This window comes from Rhinatrema bivittatum, chromosome 10 (genome assembly GCF_901001135.1).
Source record: "Rhinatrema bivittatum chromosome 10, aRhiBiv1.1, whole genome shotgun sequence".
Lineage (NCBI taxonomy): Eukaryota > Metazoa > Chordata > Amphibia > Gymnophiona > Rhinatrematidae > Rhinatrema > Rhinatrema bivittatum.
In genome coordinates this window covers 58,169,138-58,192,596 of record NC_042624.1, presented here as the reverse complement: position 1 = coordinate 58,192,596, position 23,459 = coordinate 58,169,138, and the positions used below count along the sequence as shown (strand labels likewise).

General features: G+C 41.2%; 1 protein-coding gene across 3 annotated transcripts in view; it reads right to left on the bottom strand.

Annotated features, from left to right (window-relative positions):
• The window catches only part of DENND1B (DENN domain containing 1B), a 505,088-nt gene that overhangs the window by 161,679 nt on the left and 319,950 nt on the right, over nt 1-23,459 (bottom strand). For all 3 annotated transcript variants that reach the window (XM_029617745.1, XM_029617746.1, XM_029617747.1), the window contains one exon: nt 7,382-7,427. In XM_029617745.1, the coding sequence (XP_029473605.1) occupies nt 7,382-7,427 (46 nt within the window). The remainder of the gene's footprint in view (nt 1-7,381; nt 7,428-23,459) is intronic.

Genomic DNA, 23,459 nt, shown 5'->3' with positions numbered 1-23,459 from the left:
TTTTCACCATGGAATAATATTAATCGATTTCTCATAAAGAATCTAAAAATTGCATCTCTATCCATGGCACAGGCAAAGGTAACATTAAGTGTGGCCCTTGTGGTAATTACAGTATCTAAAGTGGCTTCAATCACTGCTGTTAAATTTAAAGATTCTTCTTCTACTGATCTTATTACTTCGTTTGTTTGATTTCGAAGAAATATAATATATTTTTGATATAGGGGGCAAAGACTGTAATGGCATTTTCAATATATGCTGAATATATTCCCATAGCATATCTTGAGGTGAAATCAGATGATGTCTAGGGAAAGTTATGAACCTTAGGTTTAAATATTTTGAAGTATAGGGAGGGGGTTTTGAATGGAGTGGTCAGCAACATTATGCAGCTTTAACTGCTTCCCATAGAAAGCAATGAAGAATTTTTGACCTGATGTTTCAAACATGTCTGAGATATTCATATTTTCCTCTTCCATTCCAAATTTAGGGACTTTCCGAGCCCTTCTTTAGAGAATTATTTTGTCCACAGGCAGGCAGAACCCTGTTACATAATTCTTTCCACCATAACAAGTGGGGAAAGCACTGGGTTCTTTCATTTCATACTGAGTACATGCTATGCATATAGTTTTCCCACTCTTTTCAACCACTGGACAAGGGGGAAGGGAAAAACAACGGAAAAGTGTGTGAGTGTCCTTAGATAGGGCCTGCAGTGCTTAGGGGTGACATGTAGAGGATGTGGAATGTTGACAGTGCAGTGGACCCTGGGATGGATATATATCCCTAACCTTTTAAGCACATAGCAATGCTTCTGATGTGGGGAAAAGACTCCCCACAGTACTAGTCTGCTGCATCCCATGACCTCTTAATTGTCCGGTTGAAAGTCAACTGATCCCAAACCTAAGAGTTAACTCAAAATCACTAGTCATCAGAGCCCAACGATCCTCAGGCTTTTTGTTACAGTGACAGTAAGAAGAAAAACTAAACCATTACCAGAACTGCAGTTAGGTGGATTGTGTAACTCCGTCAGGATGTTCTGATTGCTATTCTGCAATCATCTAATTACGGCAAAATAATGAAACTTTCTGCAAAGAAGGCATCCTACTAAAGGTAACACTGTGAAAAATTTTACTATGGACTATCTGAAGCAAAACAAGTGGCAATGGGATGGGTAGATGCAGAAAAATGTATAGTAAACACAGAGAAATTTCTTTGCAGAGGTTTTTTTTTTAAATTGAATTTATATTTATTAAAAAGTTCTTATAAGCCACTTATATACAGTCCTAAGCAGCATCCAGAATCATATATAAAAACAATAACAAATATAAACAGAGGCCAAATAAAATAGAAGATCAACAGCAAGTCAATAATGGCCAGTGCCTGCCCTAACACTGACCACCAACTCACAGCATTTCAAAAAGGCCTAAGACATAAAAGCCAACTCAAATAAATGAGTTTTCAGCAACCTTTTGAACTCTTTGGTGCAGGTTGACAAACAGTGCAACAGGCGGTGAGTTCCACAGTGCTGGGCCTGAGACTGAGAAAGTTCTTTCACGAGTTTTATCCAGTCTCACACAGCGGACAGAAGGAATGTCTAATAGGCCTCTTTTTGAGGACCTTAAATATCCGATCCGGACTGTATAGCTGTAACACTGAATTGGTCCATAAGGGAGAATCATTCCCAGGCAGTTTATGTATAAGCAGTGCAACCTTGTACCTACTGCACACGCCAAGTGACTGGCAGCCAATGAATATCAATCAGAACTGGCATGATGTGGGCTCTTCTACCCAGGTCTGAGATGAAGCGTGCAGCGAAATTCTGTGACTTTAGCCAATTTTTAACTTCCCAAAGCCAAGAGGTGACTGTGGCAGACCAGGAAGATGCCAAAAGAAAATAAAATTTAATGTTATCCACATATATCTGATATCCCACATTGAGCCCAACCAAGAGTCTAGAGATGGGTACCAAACCGATATTAAAATGTGTGGCTGTCAAGGCTGAGCCCTGGGGGACACCGGTTTCCAAGGTCTGCCATATTGAGTGGTTAGATGCACTAGCAATACGATGTATTCGGTCACTAAGATAGGAGCAGAACTAACCAAGAACCACTCTTGAGATTTCATACTTGCGCAAGTGAAATAATAAGATCTCATGATCAATGGAATCATATGCTGCAGAGGTGAGTAAAAGAGCCAACAAAAACCCCTGCCCACAGTCAAATCCTTGAAAAATGATGTCACAGTTGGAGAGCAATATCATCTCCATACTTAATCCCTTACAGAATCCAAACTGGAAAGGATCTAAAATCTGCTGGTCCTGCAGGAAGTCATCAAGTTGCTTCAATACAGAGGCTTCAACAACCTTTGTTAAGAAGGACCGTGAAGAGACAGGATGCAAGTCAGAAGGATCTAGGCCAGGCTTTTTTAATTAAAGGCTGTATGGAGGCCCGCTTCAGGCTAGATGCAAAATGCTTTCAGTCAAAGATAAAGTAACAATAGTCATTAACGCTGGTACAACAGTATTATGAGTAAAACATGAGAAAATCAAAAACAGAAATAAGAGAAAAACAACAACAAAAATAGGTCCTGAAAGAGTTATGCATTATCCTGAGAAGAACTCTGTCGCACTGTCTGCTAAAATTTGAGGCAAGGCAGTGCCAAGGCAATGATGATTAGGTAATTTGTGAAATGAACTCCATGACACAGTGCAGAATATCTTGTCAATGGGGCAAAATGTTAGAAGGATGATTAGTTTAGATGGTATTCCAGTAGTATTTTAGGCAAAATCTTTGGGTATGAAGTAGCATCTTGTCCTTGCAGAACACAGAAGGCAGGTAAGTTACTGGATCTGAAGATCACTGATTCTGCGACTTCAAATGACTCCTTGGTAAAAGCCACAGTGAAGTCCCCCAACAGAGTGTGTCTGAATGGAAGTACCAAATATATGAGGCACCTCTTAAAAATAGCCAAAGGCTAGAAGGTAAGGTGGGTTTCATATGCATATTCAAGCACCAACTGAGGATAACTGGACCGTGAAGAAGATATATTTCAAGTTAGACTCCAACAAATACACGAGATATGGAAGCATATTTTGTGAGGATCGAGAAAAGGAATCCAGGAACTTTCTTTCTTTCATAACAAGTTGAGTAACCACCTGGCAAACTCTTCACAAGCAGCTAAGAAGATTTGAGTCTCCTTCTCGGACACAACCTATCTACCAAATTCTAGCTTCTCAGCAGCCACATAGTGAAGAACAGGGATTGGAAGCTGAAGTGGAAGAAAGTGCTCTAGGTTCTGAAAGATCTCCATCAGGAGATCCTATCAGGTCAGAAGGGTTTGATGGTACTATTCTCTCTCCTATGTTTTCTGAGTATGCTCTACACCAGAGGTATTGGTGGATAAGATTCCAGAGTCCTGCTCCCCAGGGAAGGGAGGTATGAGTATCTTACATTTTCAGTTTCCTCCTGGATCACTGGAATCGTCCTCTTCAAGATTGTCAAAAAGATTTATCTCAATTTTCTGCAACTCAGAAAAATCTGGTTTACCACTTCCTAGAGTAGAAACCATTTATCGGGTCACAAAAGGTCTTGAGCTACCTAGTCGGCAAGGATGTTCTCTTTACTTTCCAGATAAGTGGCTATTACAACCATATTATGAGACAATGCCCAATTCTGTACCTTAATGGTCTCTGGACACAAAAGACCAGATACTGCTTCTCTGCTTTTATTCAGTTTGTGCATGATTACTTGTTGTCTGCATTAATTAGGACAATTTTGCTGCCTATGAAATTTCTGGAAACAGTTTTATCATTCATTTCCATGAAACTGATATGACATTTCATTTTCTGCCGGGGACAAGAGCACAAGTGTGATGCTCCTCTACTTTATCTCCCTAGTCCAGACTGGATTGGTAGACTTATTTAAGCATCTGGATTTCATAAGGAAAAATCCAGGACCAATTTGGAATGTTACTATAACCAGGCCAGTCTAGCTCATAAATCATCTGGGACTTGAAGTGATCTTTGAGGAACTTAGTGGCCTAAAACCAATATAACTTCAGTGTTCACTAGGATTGAATCATGTGGAGTCATCCCATAAAAGTATCTTGCACAGGTACTGACATCAAGTTCAATATGATCAACAGAGGGACTATGAGGATAGGACCCATCTGATTTGAAGTTAGCATCTTTCCCCAGAGTTGGAATGAAGGCAGCAAGGCATGTTGTGACTATAAAAAAATAGTTGTTTCAAGCTTGGGAACCATTTAATTTGGCCTGGCACTGGAAAAGACCTCAATGCAGTTTGTGCAAAGCTGAGACCTATAAAAGTCATCCCAGCTCCAGTGCCTATCTCAATTTACACATTAGCAAGAGCTGACTTATTTCCGAAGTCTAGAGCAACCCTCAAGGTAATTTCCTGGTGTGCAAGGTGAGTTCACAGCAAGTAACATGACATGCTACCAGCAGACAAAGAAAGAAAGCCTGCAAAGCAGCTGACATGAAAAACAGTTTGATGAATATCAAAATATAAAAGTGATCTTTTATAACTATTTATTCTGATTTTGCAGATAAGCAGATATAATGAACAAGTACAATCTTTCATCCACTTTCACCTATTTTGTATTATGTTTCAAACAGAGTTGAGAAATCCACAGACTCATTTTATAACCCAGTAATATAGTAAATGATAGCACATGAAGGTCAAAAAGATCCAGTCTGCCCAGTAAGGTGATTAGGGTTGATACTGCCATTCCATTCAGACTACCCCCATGTTTCTGTTTAGGGTTATAACAGTCAGTCCATGCAGGTTACTCTCATGCAGAAATATTACACAAAAGCTACCACAGATTACCAGTTTCTTTATTTCCATCTTCTGTGCTTATCCCATGTTCTTTTTAGAAAATATTTTCTGACATTGTTCCCTGCATCTACCCCCCCCCGGGTTCTGCAGCTTCTTCTCCATTCGAAAAGTTTCAATTATTGTGCATTATTATTCCCTTTCAGGTATTTAAGTCTGTACAATATCCCCCCATCTCTCTCCTCTAAAGTACATATATAGTTACATCCTTAAGTCTCACCTCATAAGTCTTTCGGTGCAGATGTCATGCTCTTGGACCACTTCTATCCTCCTGTTTTCAGATACGGGCTCCAGAACTGAACATAGTACTCCAGGTGAGGCCTCACCAAGGACCGGCACAGGGGCATTATCACCTCCTTCTCCCTCCTGGCTATGCCTCTCCCTCTGGCCCTAGTCACATTGCTCCGCTACTTTCAGATCATCAGACATTATCAACCCCCGAGGTCCTCTCTCCTTTGGATTTATGTACCCCAAATGCATGACTCTGCATGCGTAATGTTTGACTATATCATCATCAGCTTGAGAAAACTTTTTTTTTTTTTTTTTAAGAGAAAAACTACAGCCCTCACTTTTCAGACTGAGCATTTATTTTCTTACCTTTGTGTTGCTACACAACATTCCTACTTTCATAAATTCTGTCAGCCTATCACGCATTCTCAAATTCACACATTTGATTAAACAAACAGTATGCACACTTTTCCATATTATTTATTTTAGAAATTCTAACTCTTCATTGGTTTATGGTAGGAATATTTTGGTCCAGCCACTTTGTGGCTTTGTACCTTTTATTTATTTAAAAAAATTTCTAGACCCTCAATCACTATTTCTTGGCAGTTTTAGTTGCCTCAATCAGTCCTAATTCTCTTCCAAAAGGGTTTGATCTCAGGGCAATCCCATAAAATATGGATTCATTATTTATTTCCATTTCTTAGATATACAATTTAACATTAAGACATAGGTTTTACGTGGTTTACACAATTTCTGCAACATTGGCCTCTATTCTGACCCAGCCACTTGCTTTTTATGTTCATAGCTCAGACACTTCACTTGATCTGCATCAAAAGGCCAAGAAGTCATGGAGGGTGAATGGATCAAATGGCTCTAACACCAATAAGAAAGTCTTAGAGCTTTGGAGAAAATTATTCAGATTATGTGCAGAAAAAGGTCACTTAATCCATCAGTGTGATTAGTATCACTGGAAAAAGAGAAAACCTTGTTTGTCTTAGTTAACCAATTTATTATAAAAGAATTTATTTGGCACTACTGCTAATTTAGCCATGGCTAACTGCTAATGAATGCAAATACAGAAACTAATCTGTTTTTGACCACTAGAAACAAATCCCTAAAAAAAGAAAATCCATTTATTTGAAATAATAAATCTCACAGAATATTAAGAGTAAAATACTGGCTTTTGACAGAATTTCTAGAGGGTCATAGCTGCCTCATTAATGCAAAAATAACACAAGACTAGGAGTATGGCACATGACAGCAAATGAACTGGGTAACCAGGTACGGTAGGTAATAAGAAACAGTTCATTAAAGGATTCTGACACATGCTCAAGGATGCGTTGTGAAGAATGAGGTTAATGGTATAGTGCCTTCAGTATGCAGGAAGTGTGCCAAAATTCTTTAATTCACACTCTGGAGTGTGTTATTGAAACCATGAAATCTCTAGAGACAAAAAAATCCACATAGATTTTGCTTTTTAGATAAAAAAATGGAACTTTTTTTTTGTTTTAATTTTTTTTTTGCTCTCTGGTCAATCAATTCGGCTTTAAGTTCAGCAGGCACATTGCACACTATGACATCATTGGCATTGTTAAACTTACACTGTGATTGGTTAATGTCTCATTAGCTGATTACTCATTAAAAAATTTTGATCCACTGCCAGATGTTGACAGATAAATCATAACGCCTGCATTTTTTAAACCGCTTTATAAAATTCTTGAATGCAGTTATTGTTTAGGTGAACACAAACAAATAGCAAGGCAATTTTAACAATGATTGTTGGCTTATGATAGATTGAAGTTGCAATAAAAATAACCAAAACATGATAGGAATAAAACAACTTTTTATTTTAAAATAAAATATGTATTTTGTTTGTCCCTGAATATTATATAAATTATAATGGTATAACTGTAATTATAGTGATACGACCTTACAATAATTACATGGTCATCAGGTATGCAGTCTGTATTAGCCCACTGAGTATTAAAACTGAATTGTGAGCACACTGTTGTAGAGATCTTTCAACCTATCTCATCAAAATATCACTTATTTTGTTTTGACTGTGAACCCCCTCACTGACAGTATAGTACTATGTAAATCAACTATGTTCTATAAAGCAGCCATATCACATAAAATCTACTGTAGGCTTCCGGTGAACTGGCTTCACAAGTGCTTTACAACTAGCATCCCCATTTTGCACTAAAAAAACCCCCAAAACACACACATACACAAAGAATCTACAATAGCACATTTTATTTTTAATCAGGAACAATAATGCAAAAAGGAATCTGAAATATTCTTACTTCGATTAAGCTTAAGTGAACTCCAATCAGATATGGCATAGGAGCACTAAAAGAAAAAGACAGAGAAATCAAATCAGACTTTTCCTAAATATAGACTAAATTTAAACCCTTTCAACAATGATTAGCAAACTGAATATAAAAGAAAAAGTGTAGCGTAACACAATTTTTCTTCTTTCTGTCATTTCTTGCAGAATTCAAAGCCAGAACTGTTAATACTGAGAATGTTATTAATCTGGTGCATCATTTCCTCAAACAATTACCGTACTGTACTGTGCAGAATGTGCAAGATAATTGGGAAATAATTGTTTCTTTTTCACGAAAACAGGCTTGTCTATGTCCCCCAAAGAGGGTGGACAAGATCTCGTAAAAAGTAATTTTGCAGCGTTACTGGAATTTACTAATTCGATTTTGGTGCTAACAAGTCACGAAGGTGGTTTTACCATAACAGATGCTTCATCATCCATATAAGAAATGCCCTTCAGATTTCAAATCAAATCAATTCAATTTACCAAGATACAATACAGTATATGCAATGAGATTACTCCCCCTGCTTTTCTAAATTAATTAATCTTTATTCAACTATAATTATTACATGAAAGCCCAAATTTAATTTCTATAAATGGACCCTTGAAAGACCACACAAGATGTAAAATGGAATGAGACTGATAGTCATAAGAAGCCCAATGTGGGAAAACACTAAAATTCAGAATCAGTCTTTCTTTTTAAATGCAAATTTACTGCTTTTGACTGCCATTTACAATCACACAAAAAAACCCCATACAAATTATGTAAACATTTACTCTTTTCCTGGTGGACTTCAAATACTTAAACTGTTCTCTTATCAGGTTACCCATCTTATCTCCACTCAAGGCCTGAAAATTTTGTTAAACTACTTTCTGAGTGCCTCAAAGATAATCAACTTCATCTCAAAGGATCTTGTGTCACCAGTCAATTTTCTTTTTAGCATCAGAACATGAGACATAGTAGGAGGAAAAAGATGAAATAAGTCAGCAGATAAACATTGAGTTGCATGTTTGCTAAAAAGTAGGTTATAAAAAAAAATTAGAAGCTGGACATTTGCATTTAACTTGTATATCAGCCAGAATGCATCAAACCAAAAAGGAGACCAGACTGAAATTATTTCGAGCTATGGGAAGTCATCTTAGAATGGAAACAGTTTCTTGAATGCAGTTAATGTTGTGCATACCAGATAGTATATTGGGTCCTATACAATAAAATATGCGCTAAAAAGGGCATAGCATGCAACTCAGTACAATTTTTACATGCACTTGAAAGCCCCACTTAGCATGCCGGGGGGAGGGGGGGATATGCAATTTTACAAACTATGTGGATTGTTATAAAATCTGCAGGTAATTTTCCTCATGAACTTAGTACCGATTCACGAACAGAAAATAGGAAGCCTATTCTCTCCTGGAAAACTGTCTAGAGAAAAAGATGTTACACTTTTTGTTTCTAATGAAATTTTGTTCCTGAGAAAGAATGCGGATAGTTTGGAAAATGAACAGCTATGCATGTTGTTACCTCCCTCTGAGCCCACCTGCTTTTCCTGCAGGTAGAAGTCGTACACTGTTGATCCCCCATACAGAGTGGGCACTTTTCTTGCAGCCTACTTATCTGAGTAAATGACTTTGGGAAATTACCCTTCTCCATGTAATATATTTTTATCCAGGGCATGCTAAGATTTCAATAGTATGGCCCTCAGTACTAATTTGAATGTTGACACACACACAAAAAAAAAAAAATGCAACACCCAAGCTAGTTGCAGGCAAATCTCCTGTGTTACCTATCTGAAGTGAAAGAGCCAGTTAGCAGTGGGGATTTTCTACCCATTTCCCTTGGGATGGAGGTGCCAGCAGGCCCAGATGCCATCCCTGCATGCATTCCCCACACAGAACATGAAGGGGCTGGGTTGGCCCTGACGCCCTCCTCCAAAACATGTGCAAAGGTGGGGGCTTGCTGGCCCCCCAACCCCTGAACCCTGCCACCCACCTCCCCCACCTTACCAGTGGAGGCCCACTGGCCTCCTACCACCCCCCCCCCCCCCCCCCAGTCATAAGACCCACTTTCTAGCTCTCCTACCTTAACAGGAAAAAAGATGAATGGTCCACTGAGTCCCCCCCATTACCCCTTCTCAAGTAGCTCAAATCAGATGAGGGTAGGAGAGCGAAAGCTCCACTTGCCCCACCACTCCCAGCAACTTCAAAGACGGTACTGGCCGAGCTCCCATGCCACTTTTTAATCTCTATTCCACCATGGGCTGGTTCAAGCTGGTTAGCATAGAGGGGATTTTATGGCAGTGAGCCCAGTAAAGCTTTAGCATTCATTTTGGCTTTAACAAGCTCACGAAAAATAGTGGGTCTGGACAGCATAATGTGATGCTACTTCGGGAATTGCTTCCATGCAATAGCATGGGAATCCAGGTTCCTATTATTGCAGTACCACATTATAAAATATAAAAAAAAATAAGGATGGACTTTTGAAGCAGATACTGCTTCCAAAGTAACAGCCGTTTAAGGCATGTACTAATCTTTAAAAAGTTGCTACCTAAAGAAGCTATATCTCAGAAGAGACCGACACATTGGCTGCTGCTTAAAGGAGCTACGCCTCAATGTCCTATTGAGGCCAGCTTTTCCTTAAAGAGGCAAGACTAGGAAAACAAGTAAAAAAAAAAAAAGGGGAGGAAACCCAAGGTCCAGCAACCCTTGTCAGAATAAAAAAAAGAAGTTAAAAAAAATTACAAAACATTAAAAAAAAAGAAAAATCAACCAGGAATAATGCTGTAATACTAGGCAGAGGAACTAGACTTCTGCTTCAGGTCCCATAAAAAAACTCAAGGGTAAGGGTAGGTCTAATAGCCAAATCAGCACCCTTCCCATCCAAGCCTAAGGGGATGAGGGTCGCTTCCAAAAAGGCATCCCAAAAAAAGATGCTTCGAAACAGCAAGTTGCCATTCTTAGGCCTCCCAAACATATTTATTATTATTATTTTTATTATTATTTTTTATTTAATGATATTATGCTTTTCAGCACTACAAAAAAAAAAGACTTAAATAGGGCACTGCAAAGAGTGGCAGCAGTATGGACCTAGAACATTAAATTATAGGAAAGTAATACAGCATATATGATAGGATCACTGAATGTGCATTACAGAACCAGCACATTTTCTTGGCTTTTAATTTTAGCCACTTTGACTGGAGTCCATAATGTCCTATGAGCTTAAAAAAAAAAAAAAAAAAAAAGGATGATCTAAGATACTAATGAAGATGCAGCAAGTTTTCTTACTGTAAATTGAGTTCTCTGTAGACAGCAGGATGAATTAGTCATGACATGTGGGTGATGTTATCTGACAGCGCTGAGCAGACTCATCTCTCTACTTCAGTAAAGTTTTGCCATTGAGCGTACGTGGGAGTACCTGCAAGCACACTGCCTCAACCCTCAGTCGACTGTATAGCTTAGCTTTAGTTAGCCAGTCATCTCTCCAGGGAGGAAGGCAGGTATTAAGTATGGCTAATTCATCCTGTTGCCAACAGCAAATCCCATTTATGGGAAGCAAACTTGCTTTCTCCATCAGCAAACAGTGGTGAATTAGCTATGACAAGTGGGCAGTCCCAAGCTGAGGATTGCATGGCAGAGCACTTACTGAAAAGGAAACTGGATGACACTCTTGTGGAGAGTGGACAACTGTGTGAACAGGCTGCACAAAACTGCTTGCCCAAAGCTAGTCACTTCTTGAGAGACTGTCCAGACAGTAATGGGATGCGAAGGTGTAAACTGTTGACCAAGTTGCAGTTTTATAGATGTCTTCAATGGACACGGCTCTAAGATGAGCTACTGAGGTAGCCATGGCTCTTATTTGATAAGCCTTGACATACTCACAGGTCGATCCAGTAACGTGCAGTTAAAGATTGCCCGTCTGTAACGTGCTGGGAGCGCACAATACAGACGAGTAAGGCCATCCAGCCATACAGTCTCCAGTTTCACGCGTCCTTAGCACTTCCTAAAATAAACACCTAACCCTTTCCGCACCCAGCATGTAAATGAACAAAAAAGCTGTATAATGAAGGAATTAGCTATTCCCCTCCGATACTGTAACGGGCGCTGATATTATCTCCTTAGGAACGCGCTGTTTTGCCGCAGCCTTAACCTGTTAGTTTACCGCCTCCCCCTAGTAGGAGTTAGGACTGTGTAACAAATCCATCGACACCGCTTAAGATACTCAAACACAATAAAACAATAAGCCTGGCACCTTCCTTGATGTAGTACGTCCCGGATGCCCCCCCCCCCAGCGCGCCCGCCACTACCCCTTTCATCAGCTGCATTCACCCATTATGCCCCTCACGGGCATGTCCCGCTTCACAGAGCGCTCCCACTCAAATCCGTTCATGGGTATATACCCTTTCGCCCCCCTCACAGCGCCATGCTACCACTGCGACCCGGAGGAGGTGAGGCACAGCGGCGAAGACAGACGGGAGAGGAGAAAAAGCAGAGCCGAGCAAAGCAAAAGCGTGCAGCAAGCTGGCGAAATAGACCTGCGAGCAGAGGCAATAGCAGCGGTTCGGTAAGCCTGGCACCCTCCTTGATGTAGTACGTCCCGGATGCCCCCCCCCCCCCCCCAGCGCGCCCGCCACTACCCCTTTCATCAGCTGCATCAACTGCGACCCGGCAGTCCCGTGAGGCCTACAAAAAAAAAAAATCCCCGGCTCCCGCGCCCCCGCACTGGCCCGCCGACTCTACCCCCCCCCCCCCCTCCTCCCGATCGGGCAGATAGGCGGCGGCGACGAAAACCAAAGCAATTTTTTTTTTTTCAAAAAGCGACATCACACATTGCATAAAATAATTTCTCCAGCCTTAAAGCGACTTACTTTTGGGATCTGTCAAGATCCCAAAAGTAAGTCGCAAAAGTAACTTACTTTTCTGAAGCCATCAGGAACATGATCTTAGCTCCTCCGGACGAAGACGAAGATGGCCGCCTGCACGGGGAAAGCGTGCAATTGGCCGCTGAAGACGTGACCTCACGTCTTCAGCGGCCAATTGCACGCTTTCCCCCGTGCAGGCGGCCATCTTCGTCTTGAGCTACGATCGTGATGGCTTCAGAAAAGTAAGTTACTTTTGCGACTTACTTGACAGATCCCAAAAGTAAGTCGCTTTAAGGCTGGAGAAATTATTTTATGCAATGTGTGATGTTGCTTTTTGAAAAAAAAAAATTGCTTTGGTTTTCGTCGCCACCGCCTCCTTGCCCGATCGGGAGGAGGGGGGGGGGGGGGTAGAGTCGGCGGGCCAGTGCGGGGGCGCGGGAGCCGGGGATTTTTTTTTTTTTTTTGTAGGCCTCACGGGACTGCCGGGTCGCAGTGGATGCAGCTGATGAAAGGGGTAGTGGCGGGCGCGCTGGGGAGGGGGGGCATCCGGGACGTACTACATCAAGGAGGGTGCCAGGCTTACCGAACCGCTGCTATTGCCTCTGCTCGCAGGTCTATTTCGCCGGCTTGCTGCACGCTTTCGCTTTGCTCGGCTCTGCTTTTTCTCCTCTCCCGTCTGTCTTCGCCGCTGTGCCTCACCTCCTCCCGGAGCAAGGCTGCTTTCGCGCCCTGCTCCGGGAGGAGAGACACAGCGACGAAGCAACAAAGACTTTTCGTGTTTTTTTACACTTCCTGGTTCCTGTCATTCCAAATGACATTTGAAATGACAGGTACCGTCGCACCCTGGTTACTGTATAGGCGCTGTATTAAGCGCCTATACAGTAAAATGGGTTACGCGGCCATAACCCTTCCCTACCGCTTTAAAGCCGCGGCATGCATTTGCATGTGATTAGAGGAGAGTATCGGGGAGTTAGTGAAGAGAACTGTGGGTGCGGCCTTACTGGATCGACCTGATAGTATGGTATCTAGAGGTCAGCCACAGCATAACGATGGTGAAACAGTCCACTAGCCAGTTGGACAGTGGGCTCTTGCCAACAGCTATTCCAGTCTGTTAGGATCATAAGAGACGAAGTTGAGAAGCCTGGCTAAGTTCTTTTCAGATAATATGCCAAGGCCCTTTTACAGACTATTTATTTATTTTTTATTTATTTGTTTTTTGTCTACCAACATTCAGTCATATCCGTCACATCGGTTCACATACAACACAAAAGATAAACAGTTACAATGTGAAGAATATAAAAATAATTGTGTTACATAGAATAATAGAGAGAATTATAGTGGAGAGGAAAAATGAAAAAGAATAAGTAGAGTAAAAATTAATATATAATTATAATAACTATATTGGAAAAGATTTTAGGAATAGAAAAGTTTTTAAATTCTTTTTGAAGGTTTGAGTAGACGTTTCCAGTCTTAATTCAATAGGAAGTGAATTCCACAATGAAGTCAATGAAGTGCCTTCTCCCCTTTACTGTGAATGAAGACTTGGAAAGAATGTGGGCAAAACAATGGCTTGATTCGAGTGAAACGTGGAAACTATTTTTGGCAAAACCTTGGGGTAAGTGCGGCGCACCACTTTGTTGTGGACATTATTTTGTGATCTACCCTGAACATCTTTTGGAGGCAGCAGAATTTAAAAAGTATAAATAAAATAAATAAATAAACTGCAGTTATAGAGAGTAATGAACTAATCCTTGTAGTTTGCGGACTTTTTGGGGATAAGGAAACAGTGGGAGTAGAACCCCTTTGTCAAGATCTTTGGGAGGGTCAGTTTCTATCACCCGCTGATTGAGAATTGCCTTCATCTCAAAACAGAGCTGGGTTAAGTGAGATGGATCCAGATTGAATAAACATGGGTGCAACACTATAGGACAGGAGGAGCACAAATGGTAACCAGATTCCACTATTTTGAGAACCCAACGACAAAGAAACTAAAAGGTGAAATTGCAAACTTCTTTCTGGTGATTTGCAACTTATCATTTAAAACAGCCATGGTACTAGAAGACTGAAGGGTGGCCAACATGATAATTTTTAAAAAGGGCTGCAGGGGTGATCCAGTATAGACTGTGCTCGGCAAAATGGTCAAAGCTATTCTTAAAAACAAAATTTACTGACCTCATAAATAGACAGGTTTTAATGGAGGAGTGCCAATATGGATTTTGCACAGGGAAGTCTTGCCTTACCAATTTATTAGATTGTTTTCGAAGGTGTAAATAATCATGAGGACAAAGCTAAGACAGATGATACAGTGTACTTGGATTTTCAGAAGGTATTTGACAAAATCCCTCATGAGAGAATCCTCAGGAAATTGGGAGGTTATCAGATCAGAGGTAATGTCTGTTGTGGATTGGTAACTGGATAAAAGACAGAAAAATGAAAGGACCAAATGGTCAGTTTTATGAATGGAGAAAAGTCATAGTGCTCCTGGGGTCTACATTGGGACCTGTGCTATTTATCATGGTAACATAGTAACATAGTATTGTCGGCAGAAAAAGACCACATGGTCCATCCAGTCAGCCTAGCAAGCTTCACATGGCAGCAACTGCCACTCCGTGCAGGTTACTCCCATACCTTACATTATGGATAGTAATACTTACAAACAAAACCAAGCATGGCATTTCTACTGTTCTTATGAGTTCCTCCCCTCTATCTGTTCCAATAGTTCCACAGTTATACTATTTGCATGCGATTTTTCGTTTGCCATTTTTTGTGTCTTTAGATGCGAGTTGGTCCTCAGGGGCAAGCATGATGTGGTCATGTCTCTGGGGATGCTCTGTATCTCGCTGCACAAGTTCAAGGCTGACCAGTATGGCAAAGAGACAGTTATAACACTGAGAGGCATTAAAGGTTTGCAATCTTACCCACTCAGATTTTGAGCAGTAAGACCCTGTAACTCTTGGTTCTTGCAGATGGGACTCCATTAACCATATTTCAGTCCCAAAGGGTTCTGAAAATGGTTTTAGTGGAATTATGCCTGGATGTGTGTCATTTTGGAACACACTGCTGAATAGGAGCAGCCATGTTGACATTAGTGTTAGGAATGCCACAAAATAAGATCATGGCTCCAGACAGATGGCACTCCTCATTTCTGGTCTTATATCACCCTGGAAGTTTTCTTCTATAACCAACTTCTCCTTTTATCTTTTGTTGTGAAGAGGTACCCAGTCACAGATGCCGACTCAGACAATATGGATATGCAGTTAATTACTCCTATGAATTTTGGGCAACTATGAGAGCCTCCACAAGATCAAATGGTGAAAATCTTGGCCTAGGAAACTAAGGAATACACCAGAAGTGGATCAGATGCTGAGAGATGTTATGGACTAAATGCTGCTGCCTTTATAGTACAGGAATAGATGCTTTGCCCCTGCCAGATATTTTATAATTCATCTGGGAGTCAATGACCTTGTATTGACCTTCAGCATGGAGTTTTGGAAAAAGACCCAAAGAGACCTCAAAAGTCTTCCGTTGTGCTAAATGTTTGGTTGTGCATCATCCAGTAACTGGTATAGCATAAGGGGAGAAGAATGGGTGCTGTTGAAAGGAGACAGAGAAAAATTAACACATGAATATTGAAATTATTGGAACTCAACGGGAGTTTCATAATACATCATGTATTGCTTTCAGTGGATTCTCCCACTTTTATAGACCCATAAGTGTCTCCCTATTTGGCACCAACTTAGATATATTTCTTGACAACCTTTGTAATGTGATCTGTAGGGTGTTCCAGGGAAGCCTGACAAGTAAGGATTCACTGTATGAGTCAGTAGTGGAAGCTGGAGATTGAACTGGGCTTTTATGGATTAAGTACCTATTATGATACTATTATCAATTAAAGTTCCATTAAAAGTCATCATATTCATTTGTGACCATACAGGGTTGGGGCCACTTGCTTACACATCTTTATAGCAGTGGAAGGGCCTTTGTGCATCACTGAACAAGACACAACATTTTCAAGTTAAAGGCAAGTGGGTCTGGCCACCATTTGCTAGTACAGCTGGTGAGAGTCAGGAGAGTACCTCTATTGATAAGGCGGTAACCAACAGAATGGAATTTAAGCAAGCATGGACAAACCCTCCAGTAGAGTATAATGAGATAAATTGATTATAATATAAAAGCAGAAACCATGTGCTTCTCCAAATCAGTTATGTCACTATACTTTAGGACAGTGATGGCTAACCTATGACACGCGTGTCAGAGGTGACACGCCGAGACGTTTTTGCTGACACGCGCAGCGTTTCGTGGACTATTGGGAAATACTTTTTTTTTTTTAAATCGGCTGCGCCAAGCCGATAACCCAAAAACACAGCCCGACCCTTTAAAATTAGTTTTTTAGTATCCCTCCACCCCCCAATGCCCCCGGGCGCAGGGAGGCTCATGCGGCGCAGCGACAGGCAGATGGGCAGGGCCGTGGTGAGGCTTACATCACCACGGCCCGAAGAAAAAGATCGCGTTTAAACGCGCTAATGCTCCTCCTCCTTCCTGCCTGTGCGGCCCTGGAAGTAAACGTTGCCGGAGCCGCGTGAGCAGGAAGGAGGAGGAGCATCAGCGCGTGCAGAAGAGGAGCAGCGCTTACGGGCCGCCGCAAATCCCAAGTCGCAGCGGCCCGAGAAGAGGAAGAGGCCCGTAGCAGGGCCGCCGCGGCCCGAGAAGATCAGGGCCACTGCAGAGCCCATCCTGCGGTGACCCGCGAAGAGGAGGCCCAGAGGTGAGAGAGAGGCTGAGGGTCTGTAGAGGGTGTGTGTGTGTGTGTGTGTGTGTGCGTATATGAGATGAGATGAGAGATTGTGTGTGAGAGTTGAGGACCTGAATGTTTGCAGAGACAGCATGTGAGAGCCTCTGTGTGTGTGAGAGACACAACATGTGACAGTGAGAGCCTGTGCTTGAGCATGACAGTATGTGGGCGTGAGAGAGAGCCTGTGTGTGTGAGAGTCAGACAGCATGTGCCAGTGAGAGAGGTGTGTATGAATGATTGTATGAGAGAGAGCATGTGACAGTGAGAGCCTGTGTGTGTGAGAGAGAGAGAAATGCATGTGAGAATGAGAACCTGACTGTGTGTTTGAGGGAAGAAGATGGAGAGAAAAGAAACAGAAAAAAAGATAATATAAAAGGAATTGGCAAAAAAAATAAGAAAGGGAAGGTGGAAAAAAAAAGCCTGTGACCAACCAATTAGAAAACTAAGATCAGACAGCAAAGGTAATAAATTACTTTTTAGTGATTGGCACATGTAATCTTTGGGAATGTGCAAGAGTAGCACTTTCTCTATGCGGATCTCACAATGTACGAGATCAGCAGGGAGAAAGTGGAAGCCCACAGGGCCTGCACAGAGGAGGCAGCAGAATGGACTTCAGTGTCAGTAGCAGCAATCAGCGCCTCCCCAATAGCCATGTGGCAGCAGTGACAGTAGCAGCAGAGGAATGAGAGAGGTTCCGAGGTTGCTGGCAAAAGAGAGGGGGGTCTGCTTTTAGTGTGTGCATATGTATGAATGGGACTCTGCCTGGGGGTGTATGTGTGTGAATGCATGGGTGGGTGCCTGCCTGGGGGTCAGTGTGTGTGTGTGTGTGTTAGAATGACTGGGAGCTTGCCTGGGTGTGTGTGTTTGTGTGTATGTGAGGGAGCCAGTGAGAGTGAGAGCATTAGTGTGTATGAGAAAATCCAAGGGAGTAAGAGTTTGTGTGTGTGGGGGGGGGGAGGGGTGTGTAGGGGGAGAGAGTGTCTTAGAGCCTGAGAGTGTGTCAGTGAGAGTGAGAGGTTATGGTGGATATAAGAGCATGAATGTGTATGTATGTGACAGTGTATGTGTGAGAGAGAATGGACATGTGAGTATGTGTGAGAGAGAGAGAGGATAACCTCCTAATCCTCGACAATATCAGGGTGACTGGAAATCAAGAGCTCCCACAGAAGGGGACAGCAGGGGCTTTTTAAAATCTTATTAGTTTTAATTGAAGATTTAGCCAATGAAATTCAGCAACAAAAAAGTCACTAAGCAGGTGAGGTAAAGAATTATTTGTTTTTGCTTTATTAATAAATGCAGTACATATATTAAAATTATAACTTTTTGTTATTAATTAGAGCTACAAATATCACAAAATTATGGATTTTTCTAGAAGTGACACACCACCCGAGTTATGCTCGGTTTTTTTAATGAATTTTGACACACTGAGCTCAAAAGGTTGGCCATCACTGCTTTAGGGACTACAATGGAGGAAGGGGTTAGGATGCGGGAGGGCCTGAAAAGGTGGGATGGGGGGCAGCTAGAGAAGGTAGCCCTGGGCCCGTAAATGTTAGACAGGGCTATGCTCGTGTAGCTGGTTATATAACATTATGTTTGTATTTACTATGTTCTAAGTCACCTTGAGCATTTGTACAGGAAGGTTAGGAAATTTATTTAATGTTCTTGCTTCAGGCAGATTACAAGGCATTAACATAAAAACAGCAATAACTAAAAATATGATAACATATGTAAGGAACCCCTGGATTTCCTTACTAAAAGGAGTGTCTATGCCATGAGTCTGTAGATGCGGGCCTGCTGGGCTCTCTGTTTCTTCAATTTTTTTTTTACTCTAATTGTAATGGCACCAAAGAGAAAGAGGAAAATCAGGGTTTTCCCCACTGAACCCCGTTACCTTGCCAGCAGTAGACCCAGGATCTCTCAGCGGTGAAGCAGTCGGCGAAGGAGCATTGGTGCTTCCTGGGGACGAGGTTTCCCTCAGCCCCAGAGAGTAGAGCAACACACTTCCTTCGGTGACACTGCAGAGATGCTGGCAGGCAAACCAGTATCGACGTCCGAGTGGGTGGGATCTGAGGAGACTACTGCACCATTTGTTTCAACTCTGCAAGCTTCTGAAGGGTCAGTGACCACTGAACCTGCACTGTTCTCCCCTTCCTCTGAAGGCACTGGGTCGGTAAGAGGACAGATTAATTTTCCTCTTGTAGTTTCTTCTTCTTCAGCGGTACCAACACCGCTGGAGCCCTTTTGTATGCCTCCAAAGCTGGCAGTTATAACATTGGAATCATTGTGGGAACCGATGGAGAATTTAGCCAAGATTTTGTCTCTCTCCGAATTAAAAGTGGACTCTGTTGTTACTAAATTAGATCCTATGGTCACTCAACATGAAACTTTCATCCAAGAGCATTGAAGGCAACTTGCAGCTGTTAAGCAAGATATGGTTAAAATGATATCCATTCGAGATAATAGAGCTCTTTCTCGCAGGTTTGAATTGTTGCAGAACTCTTCTCGTCGGCTTAATCTTAGGATTTTGAATTTTCTTAAGATTTTGGGTAACCTTCCAATTGTTACATTAAAAAAATATTTTCTTCAAGTTTTGGGTTCTGCACCTGAGAATTTCCTTCTATTAATAAGATATCCTTTTTGTCATCATTCTCTCAAGCATCTGCTGGGGTTTCTGCTGCAAATCAATTTCCTTCCTTGAACCTTACAGAATTTCTAGAATCATCTGGTCCGGAAATTATAAATAGGGCCACCTTGTTAGTTTCTTTCACTTCCAATTCTGATCTGTCTAAAATGATGTCTTTGTATTTTCAGAATTTAAATTCTCCTTTTCATGGCCAAAATTTGAGGATTTTTCTGGATATTTCCAGGCTCACCCAGCAAAGGAGAAAAGTTTTTTTTTTAGCTCTCAGGAAAGCTACTCTTGATTTGGGGGCTTCTCTTGTTTTACGTTATTCTTGTAAATGTTTTGTAAAGCTACACTCAGACACGTTTGTATTTTTCGCACCTGAGCGAAATCCTCTCTCAATGTTAGGAGAGTTATTACTTCTTCTCCAGTTCTGACTGATTCCTAACGTTATATGGAGACTAGTATTAATATATGGGGGTCCTTACTTGCTATAGGCCTTCCTTTAGTTGTTTACTTATCCCTCCCAGTATTTTACTTCCCCTCTGTATAATCTTAAGTTTTATTAATTTGAGGATAATAATAATGATGATATGAATTTCCAATATATATTATTGGCTATAATTGTATACATAACTGGATATGATATTTTCTTTATTGTTTCCTCTTTACTTTTATTATCCTCACGTTGCTGAAACAAAGTTTTGCCTTGCTTTATTAATTTAAAATTGCATAAATAAATAAATAAATAAAAAGAGTGTACTATTTAGCATTGGGAGGTTCAAAGTGAGTGTTGGTGAAAAGAGGTTTGGGTTTTAGTCCCCAATGTGGGAGCTGTAGATGATGTGCTCTAGCTGTTTATCACCACTAGGCACCATCTTAGGATCATGGATTTGTAGTTATCCTTCCCAGAGGACTGCTGCTCTCTGACTTCTGTCATTTATTTTTTCTAATTTATTGAAGGAGAGTGGTCTGTTTTGCCCTTTGAGGGTCAGCCTGTCTGTCTTACTTGTTCTGTTTTGCTTTTTATGCTTTTAAACCAAGTTTTGAGAGTTTTCCCTGGGAAGGCCTTGGTACCTCCTCACAGAGGATTGGGCATCCCTGTGTAAAGTTAGATCAAAGGGTAGGGAAGATTCTGCTGCTCTCTATCTCACCTTCAATGGATAGATAAGTCAGTGACCTGATGCAGAGGAGTTTCAACTTTGAGTTATCTGTCTTTAGTGAATATCATCTTACTTGGAGACTAGTAAGTTTTTCTACCCTTCCTGTTTCTGTTTCGCTTTTCCCCTTTTTAGTCAAAGTATATTTTGTTCTACTGGGAGCTGAGTGGCTTTAGTACCCGGGAATCAGCACTCAGCCCACTGAAAAGAGGTGTCTTTCATTCTGAAAGAACCAGAGGATTGGAGGAGGTTTTTGAGGACAGGGTCCCTGCCGCCTGCAGCAGAGGAGGAAAGGAGCTGAAGGTAGTTTGGAAACATTTGTTGCTGCTGACTCGTGAGGAGAAGTGACTGGTACTGTCAGAAGGAGATCTAAAATAGTAGAGAACGTTTCAGGAAAGGTATAAGAATAGGAACTTACATTCTAAATCAATATTGGGACTAGCTGCTAACCATTCCAAAGTGGGCAGAGAGCTGTAATAAAGCTGGGAATTAAAAAAGGATTGCACCTTTTTAAATAGGAGAGAGGAGAAGGAGATTTAGTGTAAGGAACTGGTTTCTAAAAGAAATTCAGAGACTTTACTGGAAGAGTGAGGACACAAATTTATTAATGTATCTTCTTCTTCTTTAGTGTTCAATTTTATTTAAATCCAAGAGCTATAAAGAATCACTATACAATAAATCATCTATCTGTAAAGGAATTGGAAACCATTTTGCTGTATAGTGTGAATTTTGTTGCTATAAGAATGAAGAGATTATTAGTGCTGTTTACAAAGACAGAGAGAAGGGCTGGGATTAATACAAAAGGGCCTTGAGGTTAAGCCTCGCCCCCCCCAAGGAGCCCCAGGACTCTGACTGCTAAAGCTAGCCATAGAGACAGACAGCATATAGGGTCCATCCTAACATAGTAACATAGAAAAGATGGCAGAAAAGAACCAAAATGACCCATGCATTCTGCCCAGTAAGCTTCTTATGGTAGTATCTGCCGTGCTGGTTATCCCCATGTTTCTCTTAAGGGTAGCAACTGGCGCTCCATGCAGTTATCCCCAAGCCTTATGATAACCCATAACAAATTTACTGCTAGCAATATTTTTACTGGGTGACGAACCTTTTTGAAAATTCAGACAGGGCCTCTTGACATGCTTAGCTTATGGACTTGGCTAAAGAAGCAGTCTTGTGTTTTTTTCCCCTTATCAATGTACATCAATTCCCCAGACCCTAAAAGTCGGGGCCTTCGTTGGTTGTCTAAATCCAAATTCTCTTTTTTCCCCCTGCCATTGAAGCAGAGAGCAATGTTGGAGTTGCATCAAAATTATCAAGGCTTATTGGTTAAGGGTAGCAACGGCTGCACCAGCAAGTTATCCCCATGCACCCTTCTCTTCATTTCCATCCTCTAGCCTTTAGGGGATCCACAATGTTTATCCCATGCCCCTTTGAATTCTTTCACTGTTTTTGCCTTCACCACTTCCTCTAGAAGGGCAATCCAGGCATCCACCACTCTCTCCTTGAAGAAACATTTTCTAATGCTGGTTCTGTGACATCCTCCCTGTGGTTTCATATCATGACCCCTAGTTCTACTGATTTTTTTCCAGTGTGACCCTGGGTGCAGTGAAAAGGATCCATCCCATCCAAGGGCTACACATACGTAACACAATGCAATCCAGCATTGCACAAAGAAAAATATGCAAAACATTTCTATGTGATCCCTTTAAATGGCTCTTCAGCCTCCTGCTCAGGATACCTGAACTCAGTAAGCTTCTGTTGATAGGAAGCTAGAGGGTGGCAGAGCATCTTCAATTGCTCCTAAATGGATGGAGAAAATTAGTTTTTAAAATAAATATTAATTGTTAAAGACCTATGGCATCATAAAATTTATTTATTTATTTATTTATTTATTTATTTAAGGTTTTTCTATACCGACATTCATTGTTGGACATCATATCGGTTTACAGGCAACATGGAGTCAGCAACAGAGCTTTACAGTATAACCAATATAACAACTTTTTACAGAGTAACTATAACAGTTTAACAGAAACAGCTAAGCAGATTATATTTGTTTAGTGCAGCAGTAACAGGTTTATAATGTGACAAATAGGGGTTGCTAAATAATAAAATAATGTACATATATATCTAAATTGAATAGTATAGTTAATGTCATAATATAATTGGGTGTGAGGACTGGACGGTTTTCAGTAGGATAAACTCGGGTAAGGTGAAATTTAGTATTCTCCGTGAGGAGAGCTACTGTGTGGTGAGGTGTTAAGGTAAGTGAGGGGGGCGTAGGTTATTGGGAGGGCAGGGAGTAGGGGTGGTATAGGATGCATTGTAATGGGATTCAGTGGAGTGTCCTTGAGATTATGAGTATGCTTGTGTGAAGAGCCAAGTTTTTAGTTTTTCTTTAAATTTGTGCAGGCAGTATTCTTGGCGTATGTCAGCGGGCATAGAATTCCAGAGTATGGGGCCAGCAATGGATAGGGCGCGATCACTGGTGGCACTGTAATGGATGAGTCTGGGTGTGGGAATGTTTAAGGTTGCTAGGTAGCGTGATTGGGTGGGTCTATTTGTGCTGCGGAAGGAGAAGGTGCTATGGGGCCAGTTCATATCTGGGTTGTGTAAGGATTTGTGTATTA